Genomic DNA, 23,550 nt, shown 5'->3' with positions numbered 1-23,550 from the left:
TGGGCTGTGTCAGTGTGTCCACAGGGACTGGAAGAGTCTAGAGCCCTGTGACTGGGCTGTGTCAGTGTCCACAGGGACTGGAAGAGTCTAGAGCCCTGTGACTGGGCTGTGTCAGTGTGTCCACAGGGACTGGAAGAGTCCAGAGCCCTGTGACTGGGCTGTGTCAGTGTGTCCACAGGGACTAGAAGAGTCTAGAGCCCTGTGACTGGGCTGTGTCAGTGTCCACAGGGACTAGAAGAGTCTAGAGCCCTGCGACTGGGTTGTGTCAGTGTGTCCACAGGGACTAGAAGAGTCTAGAGCCCTGTGACTGGGCTGTGTCAGTGTCCACAGGGACTAGAAGAGTCTAGAGCCCTGCGACTGGGTTGTGTCAGTGTGTCCACAGGGACTAGAAGAGTCTAGAGCCCTGTGACTGGGCTGTGTCAGTGTGTCCAACCCTGATAGAGATGCGATAGCAGTGCTCAGAGGGTGGGAGTGGAAAGTGTGGTTGGGAAAGAACACGTCTCTGTGTCACTCATGCCTGAGCTCTTCCTGTTCGGAGAGTGCGAAAGAGGAAGTACCGCAGCACAGAGCCCCAGACACATGACACTGCGTCCCCTAGAGAGCCCGACAGGGAGAGAGAGTCGCTGCTTGCCAGACCTCACAGGTCTCAAGAGCCAGGAGTGTGAGTATTACAGCATGACCTAGCTCTTACTGCACTAGACACACTGTTCACAGGTACAGAGAGCCAGCAGCAACATGTGTCATTCTCTAACCTGGATATCAGGTAAGACGCCTTCATGCTTTCATGATGAAAATTATCACTGGACTGTGGATCTGTTCTGGTGTGAGACCACTGGACTGGAGTCATTGGACTGTGCATCTGTACTGGTCTGAGATCACTGGACCGGAGTCACTGGACTGTGCATCTGTCCTGGTGTGAGATCATTGGACCGGAGTCACTGGACTGTGTGTCTCTACTAGTGTAAGATCACTGGACTGTGTATCTGTACTGGTATAAGATCACTAGACTGGAGTCACTGGACTGTGTGTCTATACTGGTGTGAGATCACTGGACTGGAGTCACTGGACTGTGCATCTGTACTGGTGTGAGATCACTGGACTCTGCATCTGTACTGGTGTGAGATCACTGGACTGTGGATCTGAACTGGTGTGAGATCACTGGCCTGTAGTCACTGGACTGTGCATCTTTACTGGTGTGAGATCACTGGACTGGAGTCACTGGACTGTGGATCTGTACTGGTGTGAGATCACTGGACTGTGCATCTGTCTTGGTGTGAGATCACTGGACTGGAGTCACTGGGCTGTGGGTCTGTACTGGTGTGAGATCACTGGGCTGGAGTCACTGGGATGTGGATCTGTACTGGTGTAGAGTCACTGGACTGGAGCTACTGGACTGATACTGGATTGAACTGGTTTGAACTTACTGGATTGCAGAACTGTTTTACTGACATTAATCCCGGGTGTCCTGATGCTCTCTGCTGACACTACTGACTCTATATCCCCTCTCTCTCTGTCTCCTAGTAATTGCGTTGCTCGTCCCAGGATTCAGCAGTGCAGGTGAGACGCTGTCGTGCTCATCCTTGCGCTCCTCGACGCTGTGTTTGTGTGTGTGTGTGTTCAGCTGGCAGACTCCTGCAAGAGGCTGAGGCCATGTAGCTCTGCGGTGTAACCTGGTTCGACTGTGTGTGTGTGTGAGTGTGTGTGAGTGTGTGTGTGTGAGTGTGTGAGTGTGTGAGTGTGTGAGTGTGTGTGTGTGAGTGTGTGTGAGTGTGTGTGTGTGTGTGAGTGTGTGTGTGTGAGTGTGTGTGAGTGTGTGTGAGTGAGTGTGTGTGAGTGAGTGTGTGTGAGTGAGTGTGTGTGTGTGTGTGAGTGTGTGTGTGTGTGTGTCAGCCTGCTCTTCTCTTCACTCAGCCTGTGTGGTGTTGTGTGTGAGTGTGTGTGAGTGTGAGTGTGAGTGTGTGTGTGTGAGTGTGTGTCAGCCTGCTCTTCTCTTCGCTCAGCCTGATTTGAGCTTGAATGTTTCTGTATTATCTCCCCCAGCTCGAGTTAAACCTGTCCTGACCCTTGACCCCCCGTGGAAGGACATACTGACCAGAGATAAGGTCACTCTGAAGTGCAAGACATCTCCAATGTACTGGAACTTTCAATGGTACAGAGATGGGAACTTTCTGTCATATGGTGACACGTATACCATACACTCAGCTGAAGTGACTGACAGTGGGAACTACACCTGCCAGAGATCGTACTGGAAAGATACAGCTATGAGTGACCCAGTGCCCATCACAGTGATCGGTAAGATTGTGATCTTCTGTGATACTCAGTCTTTGGCAGTAAGTGACAGTCCGCCTGTCAGTGAGACACAGTTTCTCTCCCTGTGTCTCCTGTCCTGCTGTGTGTGATTATTACTAAGCTGTTCTCCGTGATCTCCTCTCTCTCTCGCTGTGTCTCCTCTCCTGTAGATGCCTCTGTGGTCCTGCAGCTGTGGCCCCAAACTGTGACAGAAGGGGACACTGTGACTTTGCGCTGTCATTATAAACACTGGTTTTCCCAAGCTTTCTTCTACAAAGATGGAATTCAATTCCAGTCCCAGTCCCTGCTAAACAAGAGGATTGATATTGCCTCAAAGAGAGATGAGGGCTCCTACAGATGTGAAATTAATTCTTATAACGAGAGAAAAAAATCAGGCAACGTGAAGCTGTCTGTGAGAGGTAGGTGTGTGCTGTAGGACTGAATACTGAGGTCTCTTCATAGACGAGCTGCAGCTCTTTCACACAGTCGACTTGGCAGAATCAGCCACTAACACACCTCTGGCTTCAGCAGGACGAGGGGTCCAGGTGTTTCTTACAAGAAACAAGGAAGTCCTATAACCTTCACACTGGAGACACATACTGAGCTGTAGTATAAGACTGTGGAGCCTGTTGAAACTGTAACAAGGTTTAGCTCTTACCTGCAAACCTGTTTTTCTGATAGTGCTCCAGGTGGCTGTTTGTCTTGGTGTGATTCTGAGGAGCACAAAAGCAGAAATATTACCTGACTCGATCTGGACAGCAGCAGAATTGTGTTTTTAATTGATCTGTGAGTTGCTTCTTAACTCGGTATCAGCTGTGGCTCATACACAGGCCAGCAGAGAGCAGGTGGGCGTTTCCTTCAATGCTTCCTAGAACTCCCCCTGGTGTCTTGAAACGCAGTTCAGAGCCACTCTGTGGTGCTGTTCTCTGGGTCTAAGAGACTCAGAGCCCTGCAGTGGTTTTGCAGGCACGGGCCTGTCCATACTGTCCCTACGCAGATGGACAGACGAAATCACTTTTCCCCCCCTCTCTCTCTGCAGACTTGTTCCGCTCCGTGTCTCTCACAGCTCTCTCCTCTTCCACTGTCCTGGACGGAGAGCCGATCTTCCTGCACTGTGAGGTCCAGGTGTCCCAGGTGTCCCAGCCAGCTCGCCCTCTGCAGTACAGCTTCTACAGAGGCTCCCAGCCTCTGGCTGTCTCCCTGAGGGAGCCCTGGTACAACATTGCGCGGGCAGAGTTCAGCCGGAGCAACGGCTCGTACTCCTGCGCGGTCCAGCTGTCCAGCAGCAGCAGTGTCTCCAAGAGAAGCGCCCCCGTGAACATCCAAGTACAGGGTGAGAGAGCCGGGAGCGAGCTGGGAGGCATCGGGCCTGCTTAGGGCTTGGGTGGGAATACTGCTGCCTCCCGGGTTCGAGTCTGGGGCAGGTTAGACGTGATGCGTGAGAAACTCCTGTTTCTCTGACCCCCAGTCTGCCCCCGGCTGGTGGAGCGCGGAACTGCAGGGTGGTAATGATCGTGATCATCTCTCAGGTCTCCCTGTCTGGGGTGTGCGCGCCGGGTCCGTGCCCGTGGACGGCCGCGTGCTGGAGGGCGCCGTGCTCACGCTCTCCTGCTCCGTGGATGAGGCATCTGTGCCCCTGTGGTTTGGGTGGCACCGACAGGCCGGCAGGCACACTGAGCGCTTGAACCTTCAGCTGTCCCCCGACAAGAGGGCAGAGATGAAGCTGACTGTAACTGAAGAGCACGGAGGAAATTACTCCTGCTGGGCATCATACGGGCAGGAAGAGCAGGAAACCCTGAGCCAGCCCATCTCTGTCACTGTACTGGGTGAGCACAGCTCATCAGTGTCCATGCACTCCGTGTGAGGAGTGTCTCTGGGGTCTGTATGAGGGTCTGTATTGATCTCTATGTGTGAGGAGTGTCTCTGGGGTCTGTATTAGGTTCTGTATTAATCTCTGTGTGTGAGAAGTGTCTCTGGTGTCTGTATTAGGTTCTGTATTAATCTCTATGTGTGAGGAGTGTCTCTGGGGTCTGTATTAGGGTCTGCATTAATCTCTGTGAGTGAGGAGTGTCTCTGGGGTCTGTATTAGGTTCTGTATTAATCTCTATGTGTGAGGAGTGTCTCTGGGGTCTGTATTAGGGTCTGCATTAATCTCTGTGAGTGAGGAGTGTCTCTGGGGTCTGTATTAGGGTCTGTATTGATCTCTGTGTGTGAGGAGTGTCTCTGGGGTCTGTATTAGGGTCTGCATTAATATCAGTGTGTGAGGAGTGTCTCTGGGGTCTGTATTAGGGTCTGCATTAATATCAGTGTGTGAGGAGTGTCTCTGGGGTCTGTATTAGGGTCTGTATTGATCTCAGTGTGTGAGGAGTGTCTCTAGGGTCTGTTTTAGGGTCTGTATTAATCTCTGTGTCTGAGGAGTGTCTCTGGGGTCTGTATTAGTGTCTGTTTGTGAGAAGTGAGTCTGGGGTCAGTATTAGTGTCTCTATTAATTTGTGTGTGTGAGGAGTGACTCTGAGGTCTGTATTAGGGTCTGTATTAACCTCTGTGTGTGAGGAGTGTCTCTGGGGTCTGTATGAGGGTCTGTATTAATCTCTCTGTGTGAGGAGTGTCTCTGGGGTCTTTATTAATCTCTGTGTGTGAGGAGTGTCTCTGGGGTCTGTATTAGGGTCTGTATTAATCTCTGTGTGTGAGGAGTGTCTCTGGGGTCTCTATGAGGGTCTGTATTAATCTCTGTGTGTGAGGAGTGTCTCTGGGGTCTGTATTAGGGTCTGTATTAATCTCTGTGTGTGAGGAGTGTCTCTGGGGTCTGTATGAGGGTCTGTATTAATCTCTGTGTGTGAGGAGCGTCTCTGGGGTCTGTATTAGGGTCTGTATTAATCTCTGTGTGTGGGGAGTGTCTCTAGGGTCTGTATTAGGGTCTGTATTAAAATCTCTGTGTGAGAAGTGACTCTGAGGTCTGTATTAGGGTCTGTATTAAAATCTCTGTGTGAGAAGTGACTCTGAGGTCTGTATTAGGGTCTGTATTAAAATCTCTGTGTGAGAAGTGTCTCTGGGGTCTGTATTAGGGCCTGTATTAATCTCTGTGTGTGAGGAGTGTCTCTGGGGTCTGTATAAGGGTCTGTATTAATCTCTGTGTGTGAGGAGTGTCTCTGGGGTCTGTATGAGGGTCTGTATTAATCTCTGTGTGTGAGGAGTGTCTCTGGGGTCTGTATTAGGGCCTGTATTAATCTCTCTCACTCTGGTCTCTCTCCCAGTGCCCGTGTCCCCTCCCACCCTCTCTCTCCTGAGCTCCAGCCCCATCCGCACTGTGGGCTCAGAAGTCGTGTTCCAGTGCGTCTGTTCCAGAGGGACCCCCCCAATCTTCCTCAGTGTGTTTTGGGAAGACGGAGACGGTCTGGGAAACATCTCCAAGCTGCCGTCCCAGCAAGTGGAGCCCTCCCAGCCCGTCAACTTCAGCCTGTCCCTCATGAGAGAGGAGGATTCTGGGAGTTACCGCTGCCAGGCAGCCAACGAGCTTTCGGAGCAGCAGAGCAGCAGTGATGCCATCAACATCACGGTCGTAGGTGAATCACTATTCGATAACAGTGTTTTACCATGGTAATATTAGTGTGAGGTAGTTACGCAAGAACACATATAAGTGGTAGCAATAATAACATTAGGAGTAGTGTCTGAATTGCATTGAAGTATTGGAATTCTTACTGGTAACCTGATACTGAGTCAAATCGTTAAAATGTCGTTATTGTCTACAATTACCCAACTCTCTCTCAGTGGCTGTCTCCAGTACTGACCTGTCTCTCTGTCTCTCCCAGTGGTTGTCTCCAGTACTGACCTCTCTCTCTGTTTCTCAAAGTGCCTGTCTCCAGTACTGACCTGTCTCTCTGTCTCTCCCAGTGCCTGTCTCCAGTACTGACCTGTCTCTCTGTCTCTCTCAGTGCCTGTCTCCAGTACTGACCTGTCTCTCTGTCTCTCCCAGTGCCTGTCTCCAGTACTGACCTGTCTCTCTGTCTCTCCCAGTACCTGTCTCCAGAGTGAACCTGTCTGTCTCTCCCTCCACGGGACACCCCGACAGTCCCACCCCGGGCGTGACTCTGCTCTGCTCAGTGCTTGAGGGGACGGGCCCGTACTCTGTCTCCTGGTTTCGGGATGGAGAGAAGCTCAACCTGACCAGCGGGCTGGGGGACCCCTACACCCTGAGCCCTGAGGGCGGGAGGCTGACCTTTGACCCCCTGCACTCCCAGGTCCAGGGCCGGTATCAGTGCAGCGCCCAGAACCGCCTGCTGAGAGGGATACCCCAGTACAACAGCACCCGTAGCAACAGCGTGGAGGTTCGCGTCCCAGGTACTGCGGCGGGGCCGGCAGGGGCCGACGGGGGGCGCTGGCGGGGCCAGCAGGTGTGAACCCCCTCCCTGTCTGTGTTGCAGGGGTGGGGGCCGTCACGGCCGCAGCCGTCTCCGTGGTCCTGATGCTGGCCGTTGCTGTGGCGACAGCAGGGCTGTGGATGCTGTGGAGGAGGAAGAGGAGGGCGGCGGTCGGAGAGGGTGAGTGTGAGACTCCGCGTCCGCTGTGCTCCGGCTCGGAGGGTCCCGGAACTGGCCCTTCCGCCAGCACAGTAACCCCAGTTACTTCCTTAATGGCCTCATGATTCATCCTGCAGCTCCCAAGACAGCAGTGCCACAGGAACCCCACCCCAGAGATGGTCTAGCGCCCCCTGTTCCTCAGATGAGGCCTGGCACCCAGCTGATGGCTGCCGGTAAGTGGAGACAGGCAGAGGGGTGGAACGACAGAGCTCTGTGATTGGTGGAGACAGGCAGAGCTCTGTGATTGGTGGAGACAGGCAGAGAGGATTGGAGGACTGCTGTTGCTGTGATGATCGCCACTGGCGTGACCAGCATGCTGCTGTCTTACAGAAACCGATGGAAACCTCCTGTATGCCATGGTGGACATTAAGAAGAAGTCAAAAGGTGAGCCGTGAGGCTAAATGACAGAATAATTAATTCAGAGGGAGGAGCCAGGGCGTGGAAAGACACCCAGTCGCACCTGAGTCGCACCTGAGTTGCACCTGAGTCAGAGTCAGACCTGAGTCAGACCTGAGTCAGACCTGAGTCAGACCTGAGTCGCACCTGAGTCGCACCTGAGTCGCACCTGAGTCGCACCTGAGTCGCACCTGAGTCGGACCTGAGTCGGACCTGAGTCGGACCTGAGTCGGACCTGAGTCAGTCAGACCTGAGTCAGAGTCACACCTGAGCCACAGCTCTCCAGAACTCCAGAACTCTTCTGTGGATCAGCACTGCCAGGGGTCCAGCTGGGGATCACACAGCTAGGGACTCCCTGCACAATCACAGCCTGACCTCCAGACTGGACTGGACTGGGTGTGAGACTGGACTGGGTGTGAGACAGGACTGGGTGTGAGGTGGACTGGACGGGGTGTGAGACTGGACTGGACTGGGTGTTGGAGTAGAAATGTTGTGTTGAGGATCAGTCTCATCTGAGTGGAGTTGACAGAAACTGACTTGTTTCCTCCCTCTGTCTTTCAGTGAAGAGAGGCACAGACAACACTCAGAACGTAAGTCTTCCTCTGTCATTGTGTCTGTCCGCCCCTGTCCCCTGTCTGTGTGATTTACCAGCTCTCTTTGCTGGATTCTGTGTGTCCTCCGTGCGGACCTCTGTCCTGCCCTGCGTGTCCTCAGTGTGGACCTCTGTCCTCTGACCTCTCTCTCTCTCAGGCTCACGGCCCAGAAGACGCCCTGGAGTACTCAGTGATCTACTCCAAGCTGGCTCCGCCCACCTCCGAGCCTGGCTCCTCCCCTCCCAGTAGCCCCAGCCCGCTGTATGGGAACCTGGAGAGCGTGTACGAGAACGTCGCCTAGCGACGGCCAGAGGATCATGGGACAGCGCCGCCCCCCAGTGTGAAGAGGAGCCCCAGGCTCCGCCCACTCGACCCCGCTGACCCCTCCAGGTCACAACGCACAGGAGAGCACGGGGCTCAGCCCTCACCCCCAGACCTGCCTGCAGTCCCCCAGCAGGGCTGCCAGCCGGGGGTGGCCAGACAGGGACTGGGGTGGACTGGGACTAGACAGGGACTGGGGCGGGACCGGGAGTGGGACTGGGACTGGGACTGGGAGTGGGACTGGGAATGGGACGGGGGGGCACTTGCGAACCACAGTGGTAAAAGGCTGTTCCTCTGGCCAACAGGGACACGGGTTTGGAGTTCTGCTCGGCAGCTACAGATCGGACCAGCAGGCCCGCCCTGCACCTGCCTCAGCGCTGGGGCAGCTGTGTCTCCCAGGGCAGGAGGGCTGGGGGGCTGGTGGGGTGGTGGGGTCTGTATGGAGTACAGTGAGCTCACAAGTGCACTCCAGACCACTGAAACACACAAGATCGATCCTCAGGAGTGCAGCTCCCGCTGACTGGGTGACTGTTGAGTCAGACAGCCAGTCCCCATTGGAATCGTGACTGTTATACCGCCACCCCACCACCGGGGGGCGCTAAACAGATACTCTGATTGTATTCCCATCCATTATTGAGGTGTGAGGGGCCTTTCCTCCTTATCTTTTCCCTTACAGCCTACAAGAACCTGGGGGACACGTGCGCCTGAAACTGGCTCCGTTCTTGTTCGTTTTCCACCACAGAAATCTCTTCCTCTTCCTCGGGGACGCTAGAGAGCGCAGCTGAGGAACTGAGAGGCGAGCGGAGCAGAAAAGCCCCCTTTTAAATGTCAGCAGTGCGAGAGCAGCTGCAGAGTGAAATACTGAGTCAGAAGACTGTTTCTCTTTCCTTCCAGAGAAGCAGAACTAGACGAGAAACTCGCTCAGCTCTGCACGTCTGACAGAGCAGCAGCTCCTCAGGCCTGATGAGGCACCGGACAAGAGCTCAGCGCAGAGGGGAGCTCCTGTCTGCCGTCTCTCACTCGGACCCAGGGCAGCGACAGGTGCTACTCTAGCCCTGTGCTCTTCAGTACATGTCCGATCCCTGTGTCCACTCGGGCGGCTCTGCAGCTCCTCAGACATGCCTGTACAGCCCCTTGAGTTTGAATAAAGAATCCACTGTCCCTCAAAGTGTCCTTTTATTACTTAGGGGCAGATAGGGGCAGATAGACACGAGTGTGTTCCTGTCGATTGCTGAAGCACAGCCCCCTGCACACCGCAGCCTGAAAGATGTGAAGCAATCTGAGTGTCGACTCCACACTGGAAAGGAAACGAGAAACTGGTTCTGGCTGTGGAGTGGTGTCTGTGTGTCGGGAGGCCATCAGGTTACAGAGAATCAGGACACCTTGAGGCAGAACAGGAGTCTGAAGAGGTTGAGACTGAAAGCAATCAATTCTACGCCTGTGCTCAACTGCCTGATTACTGTGGCATTGTAATAAATTGGAGACAATAAAACTAAGAATATTTAACACCACTGACAGTTTTTCTTTACTCTTTTATATTTCTCAAAGCCACAGTACTAGTCAGCTGTGCGGAAATAAAGTAAAATTGCACCTCTTGAGGAGGTTAGAGCAGAGCGATCAGGGACCTGCTGCAGAGAGACCAGCAGACAGATCCGTCTTGTGAGGAAGGCAAAGACACACAAGGTGTCGTCAAACTAATCAGACTGACTGTTCTCACACGGGAGCTGTATCTGCACAGCTGGAATGAGATGTAGGGAGTTTGACAGCTGTACAGATGGGTTTAGACACAAAAATCAATACAGGATAAATTACAAAAGGATCAATACAGCCTTCAGCACATTGTAGAAAGAGGGTGAGTGTAAGAGGGGACACAGACCTTCAGATTTTATCCCTGATCACGGCTTTAAAGAGGAACTGCTAAACTATTTTTATATTTCAGGTTAGACAGAATTTGCAGTGATGGGTGCATTTCAAACATCAGCGAAATTCAAATTTACACAGTAACGTTTAAAACCTCCAATTTACAAAGAAAAATAGATTACATTTCCAGGAATGCCCCACACCAGAGTCAGCAATTCTGAACGAGGAAATAAAACTTCCAGTGACGGGAATCCGGCTCCATTAATCCAGCAGAAATACAGGATTGCTTTCAATTTAGTAGACCAACACTACTTGTTAACTTCGCATGCCGATCGTTGGAACATTTCTGCTGCACAACCGGAACTTATTCGCTCAAACACCAGCACAATGACTAGTGAGCAGGAAGGGCTACTTCACGTCACAATTCCTATGCGAGTTTGCAACAACATTGTGATTTACAGTACTTTCACAAAGTTCATGGTTTTATGCTTACTTTAAAATGTATACATTTTTCAATAACGCCAATGAATGTGTTTTGTTGCCAAGATTTAACAACCGCTCATAGCTGAAAAGTGACAGATCTCTGATCCAGACAGATCAATAGACACACGTGTGACAGGCAGGGACAGATTTCTCCAGGACTGTGTGAAATAAGTCAGACAAACTGTTCTGGACTGTGGCAGACTAGCACAGTTAACAGAATAGTGGCTGAAAGATCTGCAGGCAAACTGCTGTGGAAAACAAGTTAATTTCCTGCCACAGAGCCAGCTTGTCAGAACCAGCAGGTGATGGAGGAAGAAATAAAACTCAGAAGAAAAATAAAATCAGAAGACAAAGAGACGAACACAGGAACTGACCCTCCAGTAGAACATTTGTGATGAGAACATGATTTCAGTCAGCACACTGCACTGAGCCAGTTAGCTTGATGAAAAGACATGTTCAGGAAGACCATTGCGAGAGACAAGTGTTCAGGCACCTTCAGCACAGCATCCCACTGAGGCTCAGGGCCATGAGCTGGACTGGGTACAGATGACATCGCGGTCAGTGGAGCACAGCTGGAAACTGAAAAGGGTTTCATTAGAACAGCCTCCATAGACACGTGTAGCAGTGTCTCCGCCTGGCGGCCACACTGTGAAATGTCACCTTCTGACATCGCTTTTCACAGTGTTACTGCAACTTTAAATGTCGACATTTGAACTGATTTAGACAATATTACATTGTTCGCTTAGTCTTTTAACATTAAAATATTTATCCTAGATTGTTTTTCTAGGCTGCTCTATATATTGGTCATGTTTAAGACTTGAGTTAAAATTTTAAAATTTTGATCTGTCGGCCGTAAGCGTTACAATATAATTATGACTTTATGCTCGAATGTGTCCTGGGTAAGACTATTTTACAAATGTTATTAACGTGTTTAGGAATCAAAACTGCCATTATTGTGGATCATCCTACAAAAATACAATTGATGTGTGAATATGTGGACATCGGAGATGTCTTTGGATATTAACTTTAAAAAATAGAAATTAAAAAAGTTAGAAATAATTATGAGTAATAATATGAAGCCTATGGATCAAGCTAGGAAGGAGTTAGTAGTTCAGGTGGGTAGCTGCGTCAGCATGCGTAGGCTGCAAAGGAACAACTAATAGGTTTATTCCATGCTGAAAAAAAGAAGAAAGAGAACACAACGTTTTGGCCGTGGAGCCTTCTTCAGGTGTGAGGGAGACAGGGCAGTAGGCAAAGTAAAGTAGCGGGAGAACAAAGGCTGGGAGGGAGGAGGAGTGAGAGGCGGGAGCAGGGGACAGAAAGAGAGGCCAATCAAGAGGTGTGAAGTCAGAATGGGTGCAGAGAGGTGTGAAATGAAACTTCCAATGAATGGAGAAAATTTAAAAGAACAATAGTCTGTCATTAAGGGAAGGGAGAATGTGTGATCCTAGCTGCAGAATAATTTTGGTCTCGGTGGTCTTTCTGATGTATGAGTTCGGAAAACCGTCTTTGAGAACACAGACGGAGAGATTAGAGTGGTCGTGGCCGTCAGAGGTGAAATGAGAAACAATGGGCTTGGAGAGATCTTTAATCTTCACAGCCCTGACGTGTTCTCTGAAGCGGTCTCCGAGTCTCCTTCCTGTTTCCCCAGTGTAGATGGCTGGGCATTTACTGCATGAGATACAGTAAATAAGGTTGCTGGAGGTACAAGAAGCCCTCTGGGTGATGCGGAATTGTCCTGAGGGGCCTTGAATGAGTGTGGTGGTGGCTGTGTACTTGCAGGTGATACAGCGAGCTCTGTTGCAAGGGAAAGTGCCTGGTGTGGATGGTTGCTGAGGACGGTCAAGGGAGCTGTGAACAAGAAGGTTGCGCAGATTAGGTGGTCGGCGATATGAGATGATAGGGCGATCAGAAAAGAGGGCCCCTATGGAGGGATCATCCTGTAGGATGGAAAAGTTGTGGTTAATGGTCCTGGGGATAGGAAGTGTGTTGGGGTGGTAAGGAAGCACCAAAGGAATGCGGTTGTTATGGCGGGAGTTCCTGATCGGGTTGATGGTCCCAGGGGTGTTTTTGGCTCGGGCAAGAGCCCTGTCAATCACACTGCTGGGGTATCCTCTGTTGGTGAAAAACGAGCACATTTTGAGGGCTTGGTTCTCGAAGTCTATGTCATCGCTGCATAGTCGTTGTAGCCAAAGGAACTGTGAAAAAGGAGAGTTTTTAGTGTTTGGGGTGAAATGAGCTGTACAGGAGGTAGCTGTGTGAATCCGTGGGTTTGTAATAAACTGAAGTGGAGAGTCGGGGGCAATTGATGGAGAAGTTGATGTCTAGAAACGAAAGAGCAGTGGAAGATATGTTAACCGTATATTTGAGGGACAGGTGGAAGTTGGTGAAATGGTGCAGGAAGAACTGGAGCTGATCGTTGGAGCATGTGGCGAACCGACACAGTCATCAATGTATCGCTTTTATAGGTCAGGGACATAGCCAGGGTAGGAAGCGAAGAAGGAGTTATTATTGAGCAAAAAGAGATATTTAATCGGTGGCGCCTTTCTTTGTGAAAAATCCGAGGCGGCTTTTAGTGCTGTAGATGTAAACTGTTGCTGTTTGTCTCGTATTTTGTTTGTCACATGAAATCACGGCACTCCGTAACACGAGTTGCTGTGGAAACTTTATTTCTGCTTCAGACACGTTGAGCCTCATTGATCGTGAACCTTCGTGCAGATGAAGATGATGATGAAGAAGACGATGATGGCGAGACCCTCGTGTGTCAGAGCGCGTCTTCTAACTGTTACTGGAGAAACAAGACTGAAGCTCAGACCTTTCCAAAGGCTGAGTCCCTGAGCTGTGATCATGAGGACCAGCTGGACAGTCCACTGTTCACTCCACAGACCTGAGGAAGGAGGTAGGCAGGACAAGAGCTCGTCTTTAACAGAAGCTGTGAGAACTGAGGGGAGATTTTACTTTATTTATAAATTTATTGGGATTGTACATTTTATGAATGGGCTCTTGTTGTGTTAAATGTGCTGTATATTGTGTTGTGTCTTTTACCTGCCTGCATAAACACTTTCCCCTCTGGGACAATAAAGGAAGAAAGAGGAGTCCAGTCCTGGAGGGGTCAGTGTGTGTCTGCAGCAGGGCTGTCCAGTCCTGGTCCTGGAGGGGTCAGTGTGTCTGCAGCAGGGCTGTCCAGTCCTGGTCCTGGAGGAGGGGTCAGTGTCTGTGGATGATCCAGGTGTTTTTATATCAGCAGCAGCTGAAGAGCTGGGAAAAGGTGTTTGTTTGGTCCAGTTAACCCAGTAACCAGCTGGTTTAGCTCCACTCTGTCTCCTCTGTAGCTCAATACTGTGTACATGAGAGATCTAGAAGACAGATACAGATTACTTGTTTATCTGTGTGAACTGAAAAGTTAGTTATATTACTATTATATATTTTGCAAGCCCTAGAATAGATATAGAAAGAATACAGATTGTGGTTTCATCTTTATTTAAAATTAATTCCCTGAATGTCATCATTTAAATGTTATTTATTCCAGAAACTTCATTGAATATTTATAGACAGAGACATCATGTGTTGAATATCTGTTTCATATATGTTACTTTATATATTTACCTGTACAGATCTTACACTCAGTCTCTGCTGGATCTCTTCAGTTTGCTGTGTGTTATGTTTGTATTGTCTCTCTCTGTTCAATCTTATAACTGCTATCATGATGTGGAATAGTGTTGTCAGTTGTTGTGTTGAAAGGAGATGATCTCTGTTGTAGTAAACTGTGTTGTGCTCTTTGATCCCTCTGTCTGAGCTGCTCCTACACTGCTGTGGGTATTTTCTCAGGGACGGCCTCTGGAGAATCTGTACCAGCCTCAGGAATGGACACCAATATCAGCTGACTGTTCCTTCACTCCTTCATTCTGAATATTCACTACACTAATGTACTATTTTAACATCATAAAACACTGCTGAGCAAACTTTTAGTCACTTGTTTTAATCTTATTTTTGTTCTTCAATTAAACATCAGGTTGTGAACACCTCTTCCATGCTCTTGGGTTTTATTTCCAGTGTCTGTGAAGGAAACTGTGGTCTTCGTGTTGATGAGAGAGCTCTCTGCTAGTCATTATACCGAAGAGTTTTGGGGGAACTTCTGATATGAGCTCTGTGCCTTGTGAGGGGTGAGATTTTCATGGAGAACAGTGGAAAGGTGAAGCCTGATTGTCCACATTTATAATTCAAGTCTAATTCCATCATACTGTCAAACTCCGAGCTGCTCAATACACACAGATGGAGTCACACTGACTCACTGCAACACCTTTCACAGTGAAGCAGAGTCCTGTGCAACAGGCAGGACTGACAGCCCCTCTGAACACTGTACAGGATCACAGCAGCTCCAGATCACTGCAGGATTCAGCGCAGCTCCAACTCTCCTCCATCTTCACAAACATTATCAATTCACTTCATCTGAGCTGCAGTTGTGCAGTGGCTCCTGCAGTCCAGCTGTGCTTCTGCTCTGTCTTTATTACAGAAGGGGGTCCTGCTCTCAGCTGGGTTTTTTTTTATTTTTGATTTTTGCAGACCTAGGTTCTATCCCACAAAGATGCTTTTGTAAAACCCGAAACACAATAGATGAGGAGAGATACTACTTTTAGTATTTAGTTTCATTTACTGACATTTTGCCAGATAAGTTACTCCAGAATTGGCAGGAAGTATAGCTCACACTGCTGAACCCCGACTCTTCCACATCTCCTCGGAGCCCCGGGTTCAAGACCCGCCTGGCTCGGCTGATATTTTTCTCTCGGGCTGAACTTGCGCTTCTCCGATTGGCTGCTCTTACACCCACCTCTTCCACACGCTGATTGGACATTATTAACACTGAACCCCGCCCTTCAGCACAGCCACACCCCGTTTCAGTCACCATACTGACGGGACGCGTTCCCTCAGCAGCGCGGAGCGTCATCCTTCCCCTGCCGGGCTGCGAGTGTCCTCGGGCGCCGGAGCTCTAATCGAGGCCGGGGATGGAGGTTGCAGTCTAGGCCTCAGACCAGCGGCTCCCGACTCCCGACCACGACAGCCCGGTGCCCGGAGACTGTAGCGCTGCGAGCCGCTTGGTGTGGCTGCTCACAGGGGGACCCGATTCACGGCTCTCTACACCCCTGTACCCCACCCTTCCACACCCCAGAATAATCAATTAACCAATTTACACTTACAGCAGTTTATTACCGCAAATAAGGGTATAAAGCATAACACAATTACACTATGCAGCCAGGGGAGACCAGCAACACAAGACAAGCAGGTAAGAGCTCGGAGTTCAGCCCTGAGCAGCAGCGCAGCGACAGTCATCAGACAGGAGTGAGGAGCTGCGCTGGCGGAGGGGCTCAGGGAATCACTCGGCAGTACAGCGCAGCTCGCTTTGCGCTACACGGGCTCGTCCCACTGTCGGGAAAATGAATTTGGAATAAAAAGGGCTCAAGACCTGCAGACTGTGTTCTTACTGTCACGAGAAATGCTCGCCCGCTTTAATTTCGATTCGGATTTAGGAACCATATGAAGTTTGATTAATTTCAACGTTCAATCACTACACAGGCGTCAGGAAGTTGACCAAGACGTGGTTTGTTCACATCGCGCTGCAGCGCCGACAGAAACGCGGTCTGTTTGTCTGAGCTGGGTTGTGCTTTTTAAACGCTACTCTCACCAGGACAATGGTTGTAAATTTTAACTCGGTCTGGGTCAGTCTTGGCTTTTTAAAAATAACTTACAAATCTAAGGAATGTGTATGAGCCGAGGTCATGCAAAGCGAGGTGTGCTGTACAGTACTGCCACCACATCTGTCCCGGGACAGTGCGGGATACTGAGCACTGGATCACTGAAGGGGCTCTAGCCTGTTGTACAGTTAAAACCCGAGTGCAGAGCACTCCACTGAACAGGGTGTTACTACTAATCAAGTGCTTCCCATAACGAGATATAGTTCTCAGTTTGCCCCTGAGCACAGGTCCCTCAGTTCCACAGCAAATCATGTCAACCCCCTGCACTGTTAAATACAGGAAAACTCGTCCTAGATCTGCACCCAGTACCCCCAGCAATGAGCCACAACTTTACAGTCAAGCACTGTTTATTCATGAACAGGAGACGATGAATAACAAACAGAATAAAACATACAGTTTATTTTTGGAATTGCATACATTTGATCATATTCAAGCACAGCCAGTTCAATGCTGTCATTTCTAGTGACAGTAAAGACTGGGAAACATGTGGGTGAAGCTGCCTTTGAGCCAGTAACTGCCTGCAGTCTGGACACAGTCAGCTCAGTATTCTTAGCAGCTCAAGTTGTCTATTCTTGTGGTTTTGATTTTCTTCAGCCTGTAAAATGCTGCTCTGGAGGATTTAAATGTGGAGACTGGCCTGGCCAGTACAAGACTGTCCACTGTTTCCTCCTGCTGACCTCCTGACTGAGCTGTTCCTGCAGAAGACGGTGAGGTGTAGCTGACAAATCCAGCAACAAGTTCAGTGTTCTGGTTTTACATCTTAAATGATCTAGAATATTATTGATATTTCTAGACAATTACAGAATATGCCTGAGGAATTGTACATGTCAGACTTCCACATTAGTGCAGATTACTTCAGTGCTGCAGCTGTAGTGAAGGAGTGTCAGTGTGATGTCAGGGTGTGGGGGTCTAAGCCAACTCACCCTGTCAATCAGATTCTCCTCAATTTGGAAATCATAATCTCAGTCCTTTTTAGAGTGTGGATGAACAGCAGGAATAGTGGTGAATTAATCCTCATCATGTCATGTGATCTGACATATTGGGACACATCCATATTACATACATTTCAGAGTGTAAACCAGTAAATGAGCTCACTATACTCAGTGTCATCATTGAAGATGAGGTATCGCTTGTTCTTGAGATGCTTTTACTTGAAGTCACTGCTTTAGCATGATACAGAGTTGGATTGAGATGTGCAGACACACTTGACCTGTTTGTTTTCTCCGGATGAGCTCTTTGGTTGCACTGACTGGATGCTTTGGGTCATTGTCATGCTGCATGGTGCAGCACTGTCCATTAAGTATGGAAGCCTTTTTCTGCTGTAAACTTCAGAGATCACTCTGCTGCTGCCATCATTAGCTACATCCTCAATGAAGATGAGTGACCCAGTCTGAGACATTCCTGCATCCCTAGGCTATGACATTCCCTCCACCAGGCTTCAGCATGTGCTCAGAGGACAGAAATGACAGGTTCAGGTGTGGAGAAAGAAAGGAGCTGCAGATGCTCCAGAGAACAGCACCTCCTGTGAGAGTCATGGCCTGGCCTGAGGAGATTATGAGGAGACTCCTTCACCTGTCTGTCTCCATCAGCACTAGTGTACTGGGTCACTGAAGCTCAAACCTGAAGGCTGTGGACTCAGAGCTGAGAGCTCCAGCAACACCTCAATGTCCTCTGACCTCAGATGGAGATCACATGTACAGGAGTAGGATTAGAGGTGGTGTTAGTTAGGGACCATACATGTCATCTACATCTCAGCTCAGAGGACACACATCAAATATTCAGGTGTTGTAGCTTTGAGTCAGTTTATAATGCAACCAAGGAGGTCATCAGGAGAATAACTGTAGAAACACCTTAACTTGTTGGGTCTAATGCCTGGATTTCAACCCTATTGACAGAAGGATAAACAATTGAAGTATGACCACCTGAAGACTAAATAAGAACTTGGTGGCAACAGCAGAGCATCTCAGATGATTACAGAGGGCAGTGAGCTCAATGGGTCTCAGACCTCAGACAGTTACTGTCTCACAGGGATATACAAGCACATCCTCTTCTACACTCTGAAATGTATTTAAAGTGAATGTGTCCCAGTAATGTCAAAATAGAAAGTTGAACATTTTTTTTATTCTAATATGATCAAATGTATGCAGAGAATTACCACAGAATAAAACCAGGATAATATTTCTGTCCTGATCAAGAACAAATTGCTTGACTGTAAAGTTGACTCATTGCAGTAATGATGGAGGACACTGTAGCTTTCCAATGAAAACCTGCATTTTCCAGTGTCCCATAGTATCAATAGACCTTGACAGGAGGGGCTGACAGACAGGGCCAGTGACATGAATTAATGTGCTTTGTTCATATTCTGGGCTGTTAGAATTCTTCCACTGGACCATGAAAAAGATCTGAGTGTCTTGGGGTGGGAGTGCAGCTGAGGCTGTTGGTGAAAGGAGATTGTTCAGCTGTAGGAAAAACCTGCCTGTTTGAATGTTCTCCGAGTGGAGAGGAGTGTCAGTGTGGGAGCTGCAGAGGAACAAGTAGGGGAGAATTCCACACTGAGAAGAACATTTATTCTGGCTCTGGAGTTTTCTTCATGTGTGAGACAACAGCTACAATTGTCCTTAACACTGTCACTGCAGAGTCCTGATATCTGAATCATGTTCACATACTAACTGCAGGATTCAGACTCACTCCACATCATCAGAAAACATGTCCTTCCCCTGCGACAGTCGAGTTCACCCCAACACAAGCGCAGAAGTGGTTTGGATGCTGTCAGAAAGCAGGCGAGGGGCAGGAACCATTAACATTCATCACAGGAGAGTGTATTAACCAGAGAAATTAAACTGGTTTAGTAATGAGTGCTGAGAATGAGGTTTAATAATTTGGGCAGGATGTGGTGAGGTAATGGCTTGAGCACAGGTGTAAAAGTTATTGCTTTCAGTCTCAGAGCCTCTTCAGACTCCTGTTCTGTTTCTGTGCAGCCTGATGGCCTCCCAACACACACAACTCCACAGCCAGAACCATTTTCTTGTTTCCTTTCCAGTGTGGAGTCGACACCTGCTTGTTCCTTATTTGTGTTCCCCGTGAGCAGTGTTGCCTTGAGGTGAATAAAGAGCATGAGTGGGCAGTGTAGTGTCAGTGTGGGAGCCCATCTTGTCTCAGGGTATTGCAGTGTGAAGGTGGGACCTTGATACTGGAATCAGAGCTACTTGCAGCCTCTCCAGTCCACTGCATTACAGTGTAGCTGCACCCAGTGCTGTTGCATTGATAATTAGCAGGATCAGCAGTAATTAAGCAGCTGGTTGAATCAGATTACTTCAGTGGAGTGCACTGGGAGGGCTGCAAGCTGAGTAGCTCCGAATAAAACTAAATTTGTCCTTTTAATTTTTAACTGTCCCTGTTAGGAGATTTTTGGTCTCTTGTGTCCCTGTTTGAAAACTCGCTGTTTAGCAGCAGAGACGAGCAGCTCCGGGATCCGCCGCCCCTATTGGCCGAGTCTGAATGAGAAGGCAGGTGCGGTCCGTCTGCAGTTAGACTTCAATCCGCGGCTGTTTAGCGGTTCCGACGTCAAATTTACCGTTTAGCTGGAGAAGGATTCTGGGCTGTCGGCTTTTCGCGGTCCGAGTGGAAAGTGTCATGAAATGGGGCTTGAGAAGTCAATGAATTTCGCAACTTAATTTTGTCGGAGCTGCCGGAAAGGCCGTAGGACGTGTGGCTTCAACTCTGCGGAGAGAAACGTGGTATTAAAATCGTGCTTCAGCTTCTTTTAACTGCTTGTGTTGTATTTTGTTATTTACTTGTTTAATAAGCTTTTTCTCGTTTGTATTCCAGGCTTCTGCAGGATCCTGGCGCGGCTCCGGGCTTTAAACGGCGGCTGTCGGGTCCTTCTCGGCGTGGAGACCTGAGCGCAGACCCACCCGTGTACCGAGTGACCGGAGCTCCGCGGCGGATTCACAGGCGAGTCCGAGTCTCTTCTTCCTAGAGGCCGAGAGAGACCCGGTCAGGAAAACGCAGCTTCAAGGCTCGTTTAGGACTGAAAACCACTTTCACAGGGACTTCGTCTCTCTTACCGGTATCGACTCACTGTGCAGCTGCAGGTCCGGCTGGGTTTTCTTTCTCCGGAGCCGGTTTGCACGAAGACGCGCCGACCGGTCTGTTTGGCTTGAACTGGGGGAAACTGGTAACTCCAGTTACCGGTAACTGACCGCAGAAAACTGGAGCCCAGCCGTGTGAGACCCGGTGTGAAAACCGAAACCCCCGGTGTGAGGAGAGAGAGAAACCGCTTACCTTGCTCTCGAAACGCCGGCTGTCCTGCTGTAAAGGTTAAAGCGAGAGAGTTAAAACATTTGAAATGCATTTCTCGTAGAAAACGTTTTTGCTTTTGTTAAAACCTGTAAAAAAATTAATGCATGTTTTTTTTTCCGGCAGCCGAGCAAAGCGCCTGTACCGGGAGAGCAGCGGGGTACCAGCCGCCTCTCCCCCAGCCAGCGAGCCGCCGGAGTCCCCCCACCTCCCCTGACCCCAGCCTGCACGGGCCTGGAGCACAGACACGCCCCTATTTATAACGTGAACCCCTAATGAGCGCGAAAAGGACAACAAAGGTAGCAAAATAAGAGACACCGGGGACCGAGATGGAAATGTGTGGATACCTGCTGAATAACACTGCTGTATAGTGTCATTGTTTTATGTTCTATATCATCATTTGCTGTAATAAACTGCTGAGTGTTAATTGGCTAATTGATTATTCTGGGGTCTGCGGGGTGGGGTACAGGGGTGTAGAGAGGCCTGCGTCCTAGACTGCAGCCTCCATCCCCGGCCTCAATTAGAGCCCCGCCGTCGGAGGACACTCGCAGGCCGGCAGGTGAAGGATGACGCTCCGCGCTGCTGAGGGAACGCGTCCCGTCACCATGGTGACTGAGAAAGGGGGTGTGGCTGTGCTGAAGGTTCAGTGTTAGTGTCCAATCAGCGTGTGGAAGAGGTGGGTGTAAGAACAGCCAATCGGAAGAGCGCAAGTTCAGCCCGAGAGAAAAATATCAGCCGAGCCAGGCGGGTCTCGAACCCGGGGTGGAGATGTGTAAGAGTCGGGGTTTAGCAGAGTGAGCTATACTATCTGTCGAATCTGGGAAAAAATGAAAATAATTCTGTTCTCGCAATTCTAAAAGTAGTATCTCTGCTCATCTCCTGTGTTTCGGGTTTTACAAAAGCTTTTCTTTGCGGGCTTGAACCCAGATCAGCACCAACCGCACATCAGTCTGGGGATTTGAACCCGGACTCTCACCACCGCCCGGAGACCAGCGCGCTACACGACGAGCCACAGCGCCGCGCGGATTATTCAGAGCCGCCAAATATAAAAGTTTTAAAACTGCGATTTACCCCACAGCTGAGAGCAGGAGCCCCTTCTGTAATAAAGACGGAGCAGAAGCACAGCTGGACTGCAGGAGCCACTGCTCAACTGCAGCTCAGATGAAGTGAGTTGATGATGTTTGTGAAGATGGAGGAGAGTTGGAGCTGCGCTGAATCCTGCAGTGATCTGGAGCTGCTGTGATCCTGCACAGTGTTCAGAGGGGCTGTCAGTCCTGCCTGTTGCACAGGACTCTGCTTCACTGTGAAAGGTGTTGCAGTGAGACAGTGTGACTCCATCTGTTTGTATTGAGCAGCTCGGAGTTTGACAGTATGATGGAATTAGACTTGAATTATACATGTGGACAATCAGGCTTCACCTTTCCACTGTTCTCCATGAGAATCTCACCCCTCGCAAGGCACAGAGCTCATATCAGAAGTTCCCCCGAAACTCTTCGATAGAATGACTAGCAGAGAGCTCTCTCATCACCACGAAGACCACAGTTTCCTCCACAGACACTGGAAATAAAACCCAAGAGCATGGAAGAGGTGTGCCTCTAGTGGTCATGTGAAGTGCTGCAGCCTGGAGCCCTGTGACTGGACAGCTGACCCACAGGGGCTCAGGAGAGGGAGTCGGGCCTGAAGCAGAGAGCCAGCAGTGTGCTGGAGCCCAGCCTGTCTGAGAGGGAGGAGACAGGAGCCCTGCAGGTGAGTGTGGGGCTGTGGCCCAGTCACCCTGCTGCTGGTGGGACTGGTGTGGGGGTCTCTCTGCACCAGGAGCCCAGCTGGTGTGGCAGCTGCTGGTGCTCTGGACAGGACTGGCTCCAGCCTGCAGGGTCCTGAGCTCAGGGCTGTGGAGGGGCTGGCCGGTCCCAGGTCAGGGTCAGCAGGGGGAGAGGAAGGAGTCTGCTGTGAGCCCAGGGTCTCCAGTGCAGTGGGGAGCTCGGAGCCCAGTGTCTAGAAGTGGTGTGGGAGTATCTCTGTGTCCCAGAGAGGAGGGTGGACAGTGATGCCCCAGTGTCTTGGGGGAGAGAGTAGTGACCTGTCCAGCACAGAACCTGCTGGGTCAGGAGTGACTCTCTGCATGTGTTGCCCCTTAACTTTTTTATTTAAAAAAAAACCTTATGGCTGGTATCATCTGCCTGTTTAAGTCTTGACATTTCTCTTTTAATCCTTCTAATTCCCCAGTGCAGTCCTGATGCTGTTGAATAACCTCCTCTCTGGCTGAAGCTCCAGCCCTGTAGAGTCTTTGTCCTGAGTCAGACTGTTCTCTCAGTTGTCAGCTGTCCCTGCTGTGATCTGAAAGTGATTTAATAAACTTCTACAGCTCTTGCCTCACTGGCTCCAGGTCTTCTTTCCTCAAGTGGGGTCCTCTGATCACAGCCCCTCTGCCAGCAGCCAGGGGGCTGGTGCTGGTTCTGGACAGAGCCCTGTGCTGGGAGCTCTCCAGCAGGGGCCCTGGAGCAGCTTGGCTTTCTCCAGCAGCACTGACTGCCCAGGCCCTGCTCACCCAGCCTGGCTCTAACTGCCCAGGGAGCAGGAGCTGAGGTCACTGGTCCTGATGGGCAGCTGTGCCCCAGATCAGTAATCCCCTCCCCCACACTGACCCCCAGCCCATCGTGACCACCTGGATGCTGTGTGCTCTGGACCACAAGTCTGTCTCCCCTGGAGCAGCTGAGCCCAGATTCTCCTGCTCCTGAACTAAAATGGCCCCCACACACAGGGGTGCTGGGTGCCCCCAGTAGGTTACCACACTCTGAGCTGGCCCCTCACCCCCAGGGGTGGGAGCTGTTTCCTGACTCACCTCTCTGATAGAGTAGACAGAATTCCTCACCTTCCCATTGCTACTCCTGTGTGACTCCTCCTTTCACTGTTACACAGTGAGCAGACTGGGAGACACAAAGGGGCAGAGAGAGACAGGAGGTTGTCACCTGTCCCCAGAGA

General features: G+C 50.1%; 1 protein-coding gene and 2 long non-coding RNA genes across 4 annotated transcripts; 2 read left to right on the top strand and 1 right to left on the bottom strand.

The window, feature by feature from the left end:
* Positions 1-365: 365 nt before the first annotated feature.
* On the top strand, positions 366-9,687 carry LOC102687321 (Fc receptor-like protein 3). Of its 2 annotated transcripts, XR_011183234.1 has the most exons (14): positions 366-763; positions 1,522-1,557; positions 2,041-2,292; positions 2,460-2,708; positions 3,329-3,622; positions 3,819-4,115; positions 5,544-5,852; positions 6,304-6,627; positions 6,711-6,827; positions 6,944-7,039; positions 7,197-7,250; positions 7,824-7,852; positions 8,013-9,217; positions 9,370-9,687. XR_011183234.1 is itself a non-coding variant. In XM_069182841.1 (13 exons), exons 1-13 carry the CDS (start codon positions 736-738, stop codon positions 8,154-8,156), a joined length of 2,229 nt encoding a protein of 742 aa, XP_069038942.1. In that variant the 5' UTR covers positions 366-735; the 3' UTR covers positions 8,157-9,687. The 2 variants fall into 2 exon arrangements, 1 of the variants encoding a protein (XP_069038942.1); XM_069182841.1 differs by having other exon boundaries at positions 8,013-9,687.
* Positions 9,688-19,908: 10,221 nt separating this feature from the next.
* Positions 19,909-20,419, bottom strand: LOC138224670 (uncharacterized). The gene is made up of 3 exons (XR_011183114.1): positions 20,337-20,419; positions 20,064-20,244; positions 19,909-19,989 (listed from the first exon to the last, which is right to left on the bottom strand). It is a non-coding gene; the product is annotated as an uncharacterized lncRNA (long non-coding RNA).
* Positions 19,920-20,995, top strand: LOC138224671 (uncharacterized). The gene is made up of 2 exons (XR_011183115.1): positions 19,920-20,006; positions 20,098-20,995. It is a non-coding gene; the product is annotated as an uncharacterized lncRNA (long non-coding RNA).
* The last annotated feature ends 2,555 nt before the right edge of the window (positions 20,996-23,550 follow it).

Source organism: Lepisosteus oculatus, chromosome 23 (genome assembly GCF_040954835.1).
Source record: "Lepisosteus oculatus isolate fLepOcu1 chromosome 23, fLepOcu1.hap2, whole genome shotgun sequence".
NCBI lineage: Eukaryota > Metazoa > Chordata > Actinopteri > Semionotiformes > Lepisosteidae > Lepisosteus > Lepisosteus oculatus.
Note: the sequence above shows the minus strand (reverse complement) of the source record. Positions and strands in the feature narration are given on the sequence as shown.

Bases quoted from the DNA above. Each gene is read 5' to 3' on its own strand.
- LOC102687321 (XM_069182841.1), top strand. From the start codon at position 736: ATGTGTCATTCTCTAACCTGGATATCAG. The intron at 4,116-5,543 runs GTGAGCACAGCT...TCTCTCTCCCAG, and splicing joins CATCTCTGTCACTGTACTGG to TGCCCGTGTCCCCTCCCACC. The intron at 5,853-6,303 runs GTGAATCACTAT...TGTCTCTCCCAG, and splicing joins CATCAACATCACGGTCGTAG to TACCTGTCTCCAGAGTGAAC.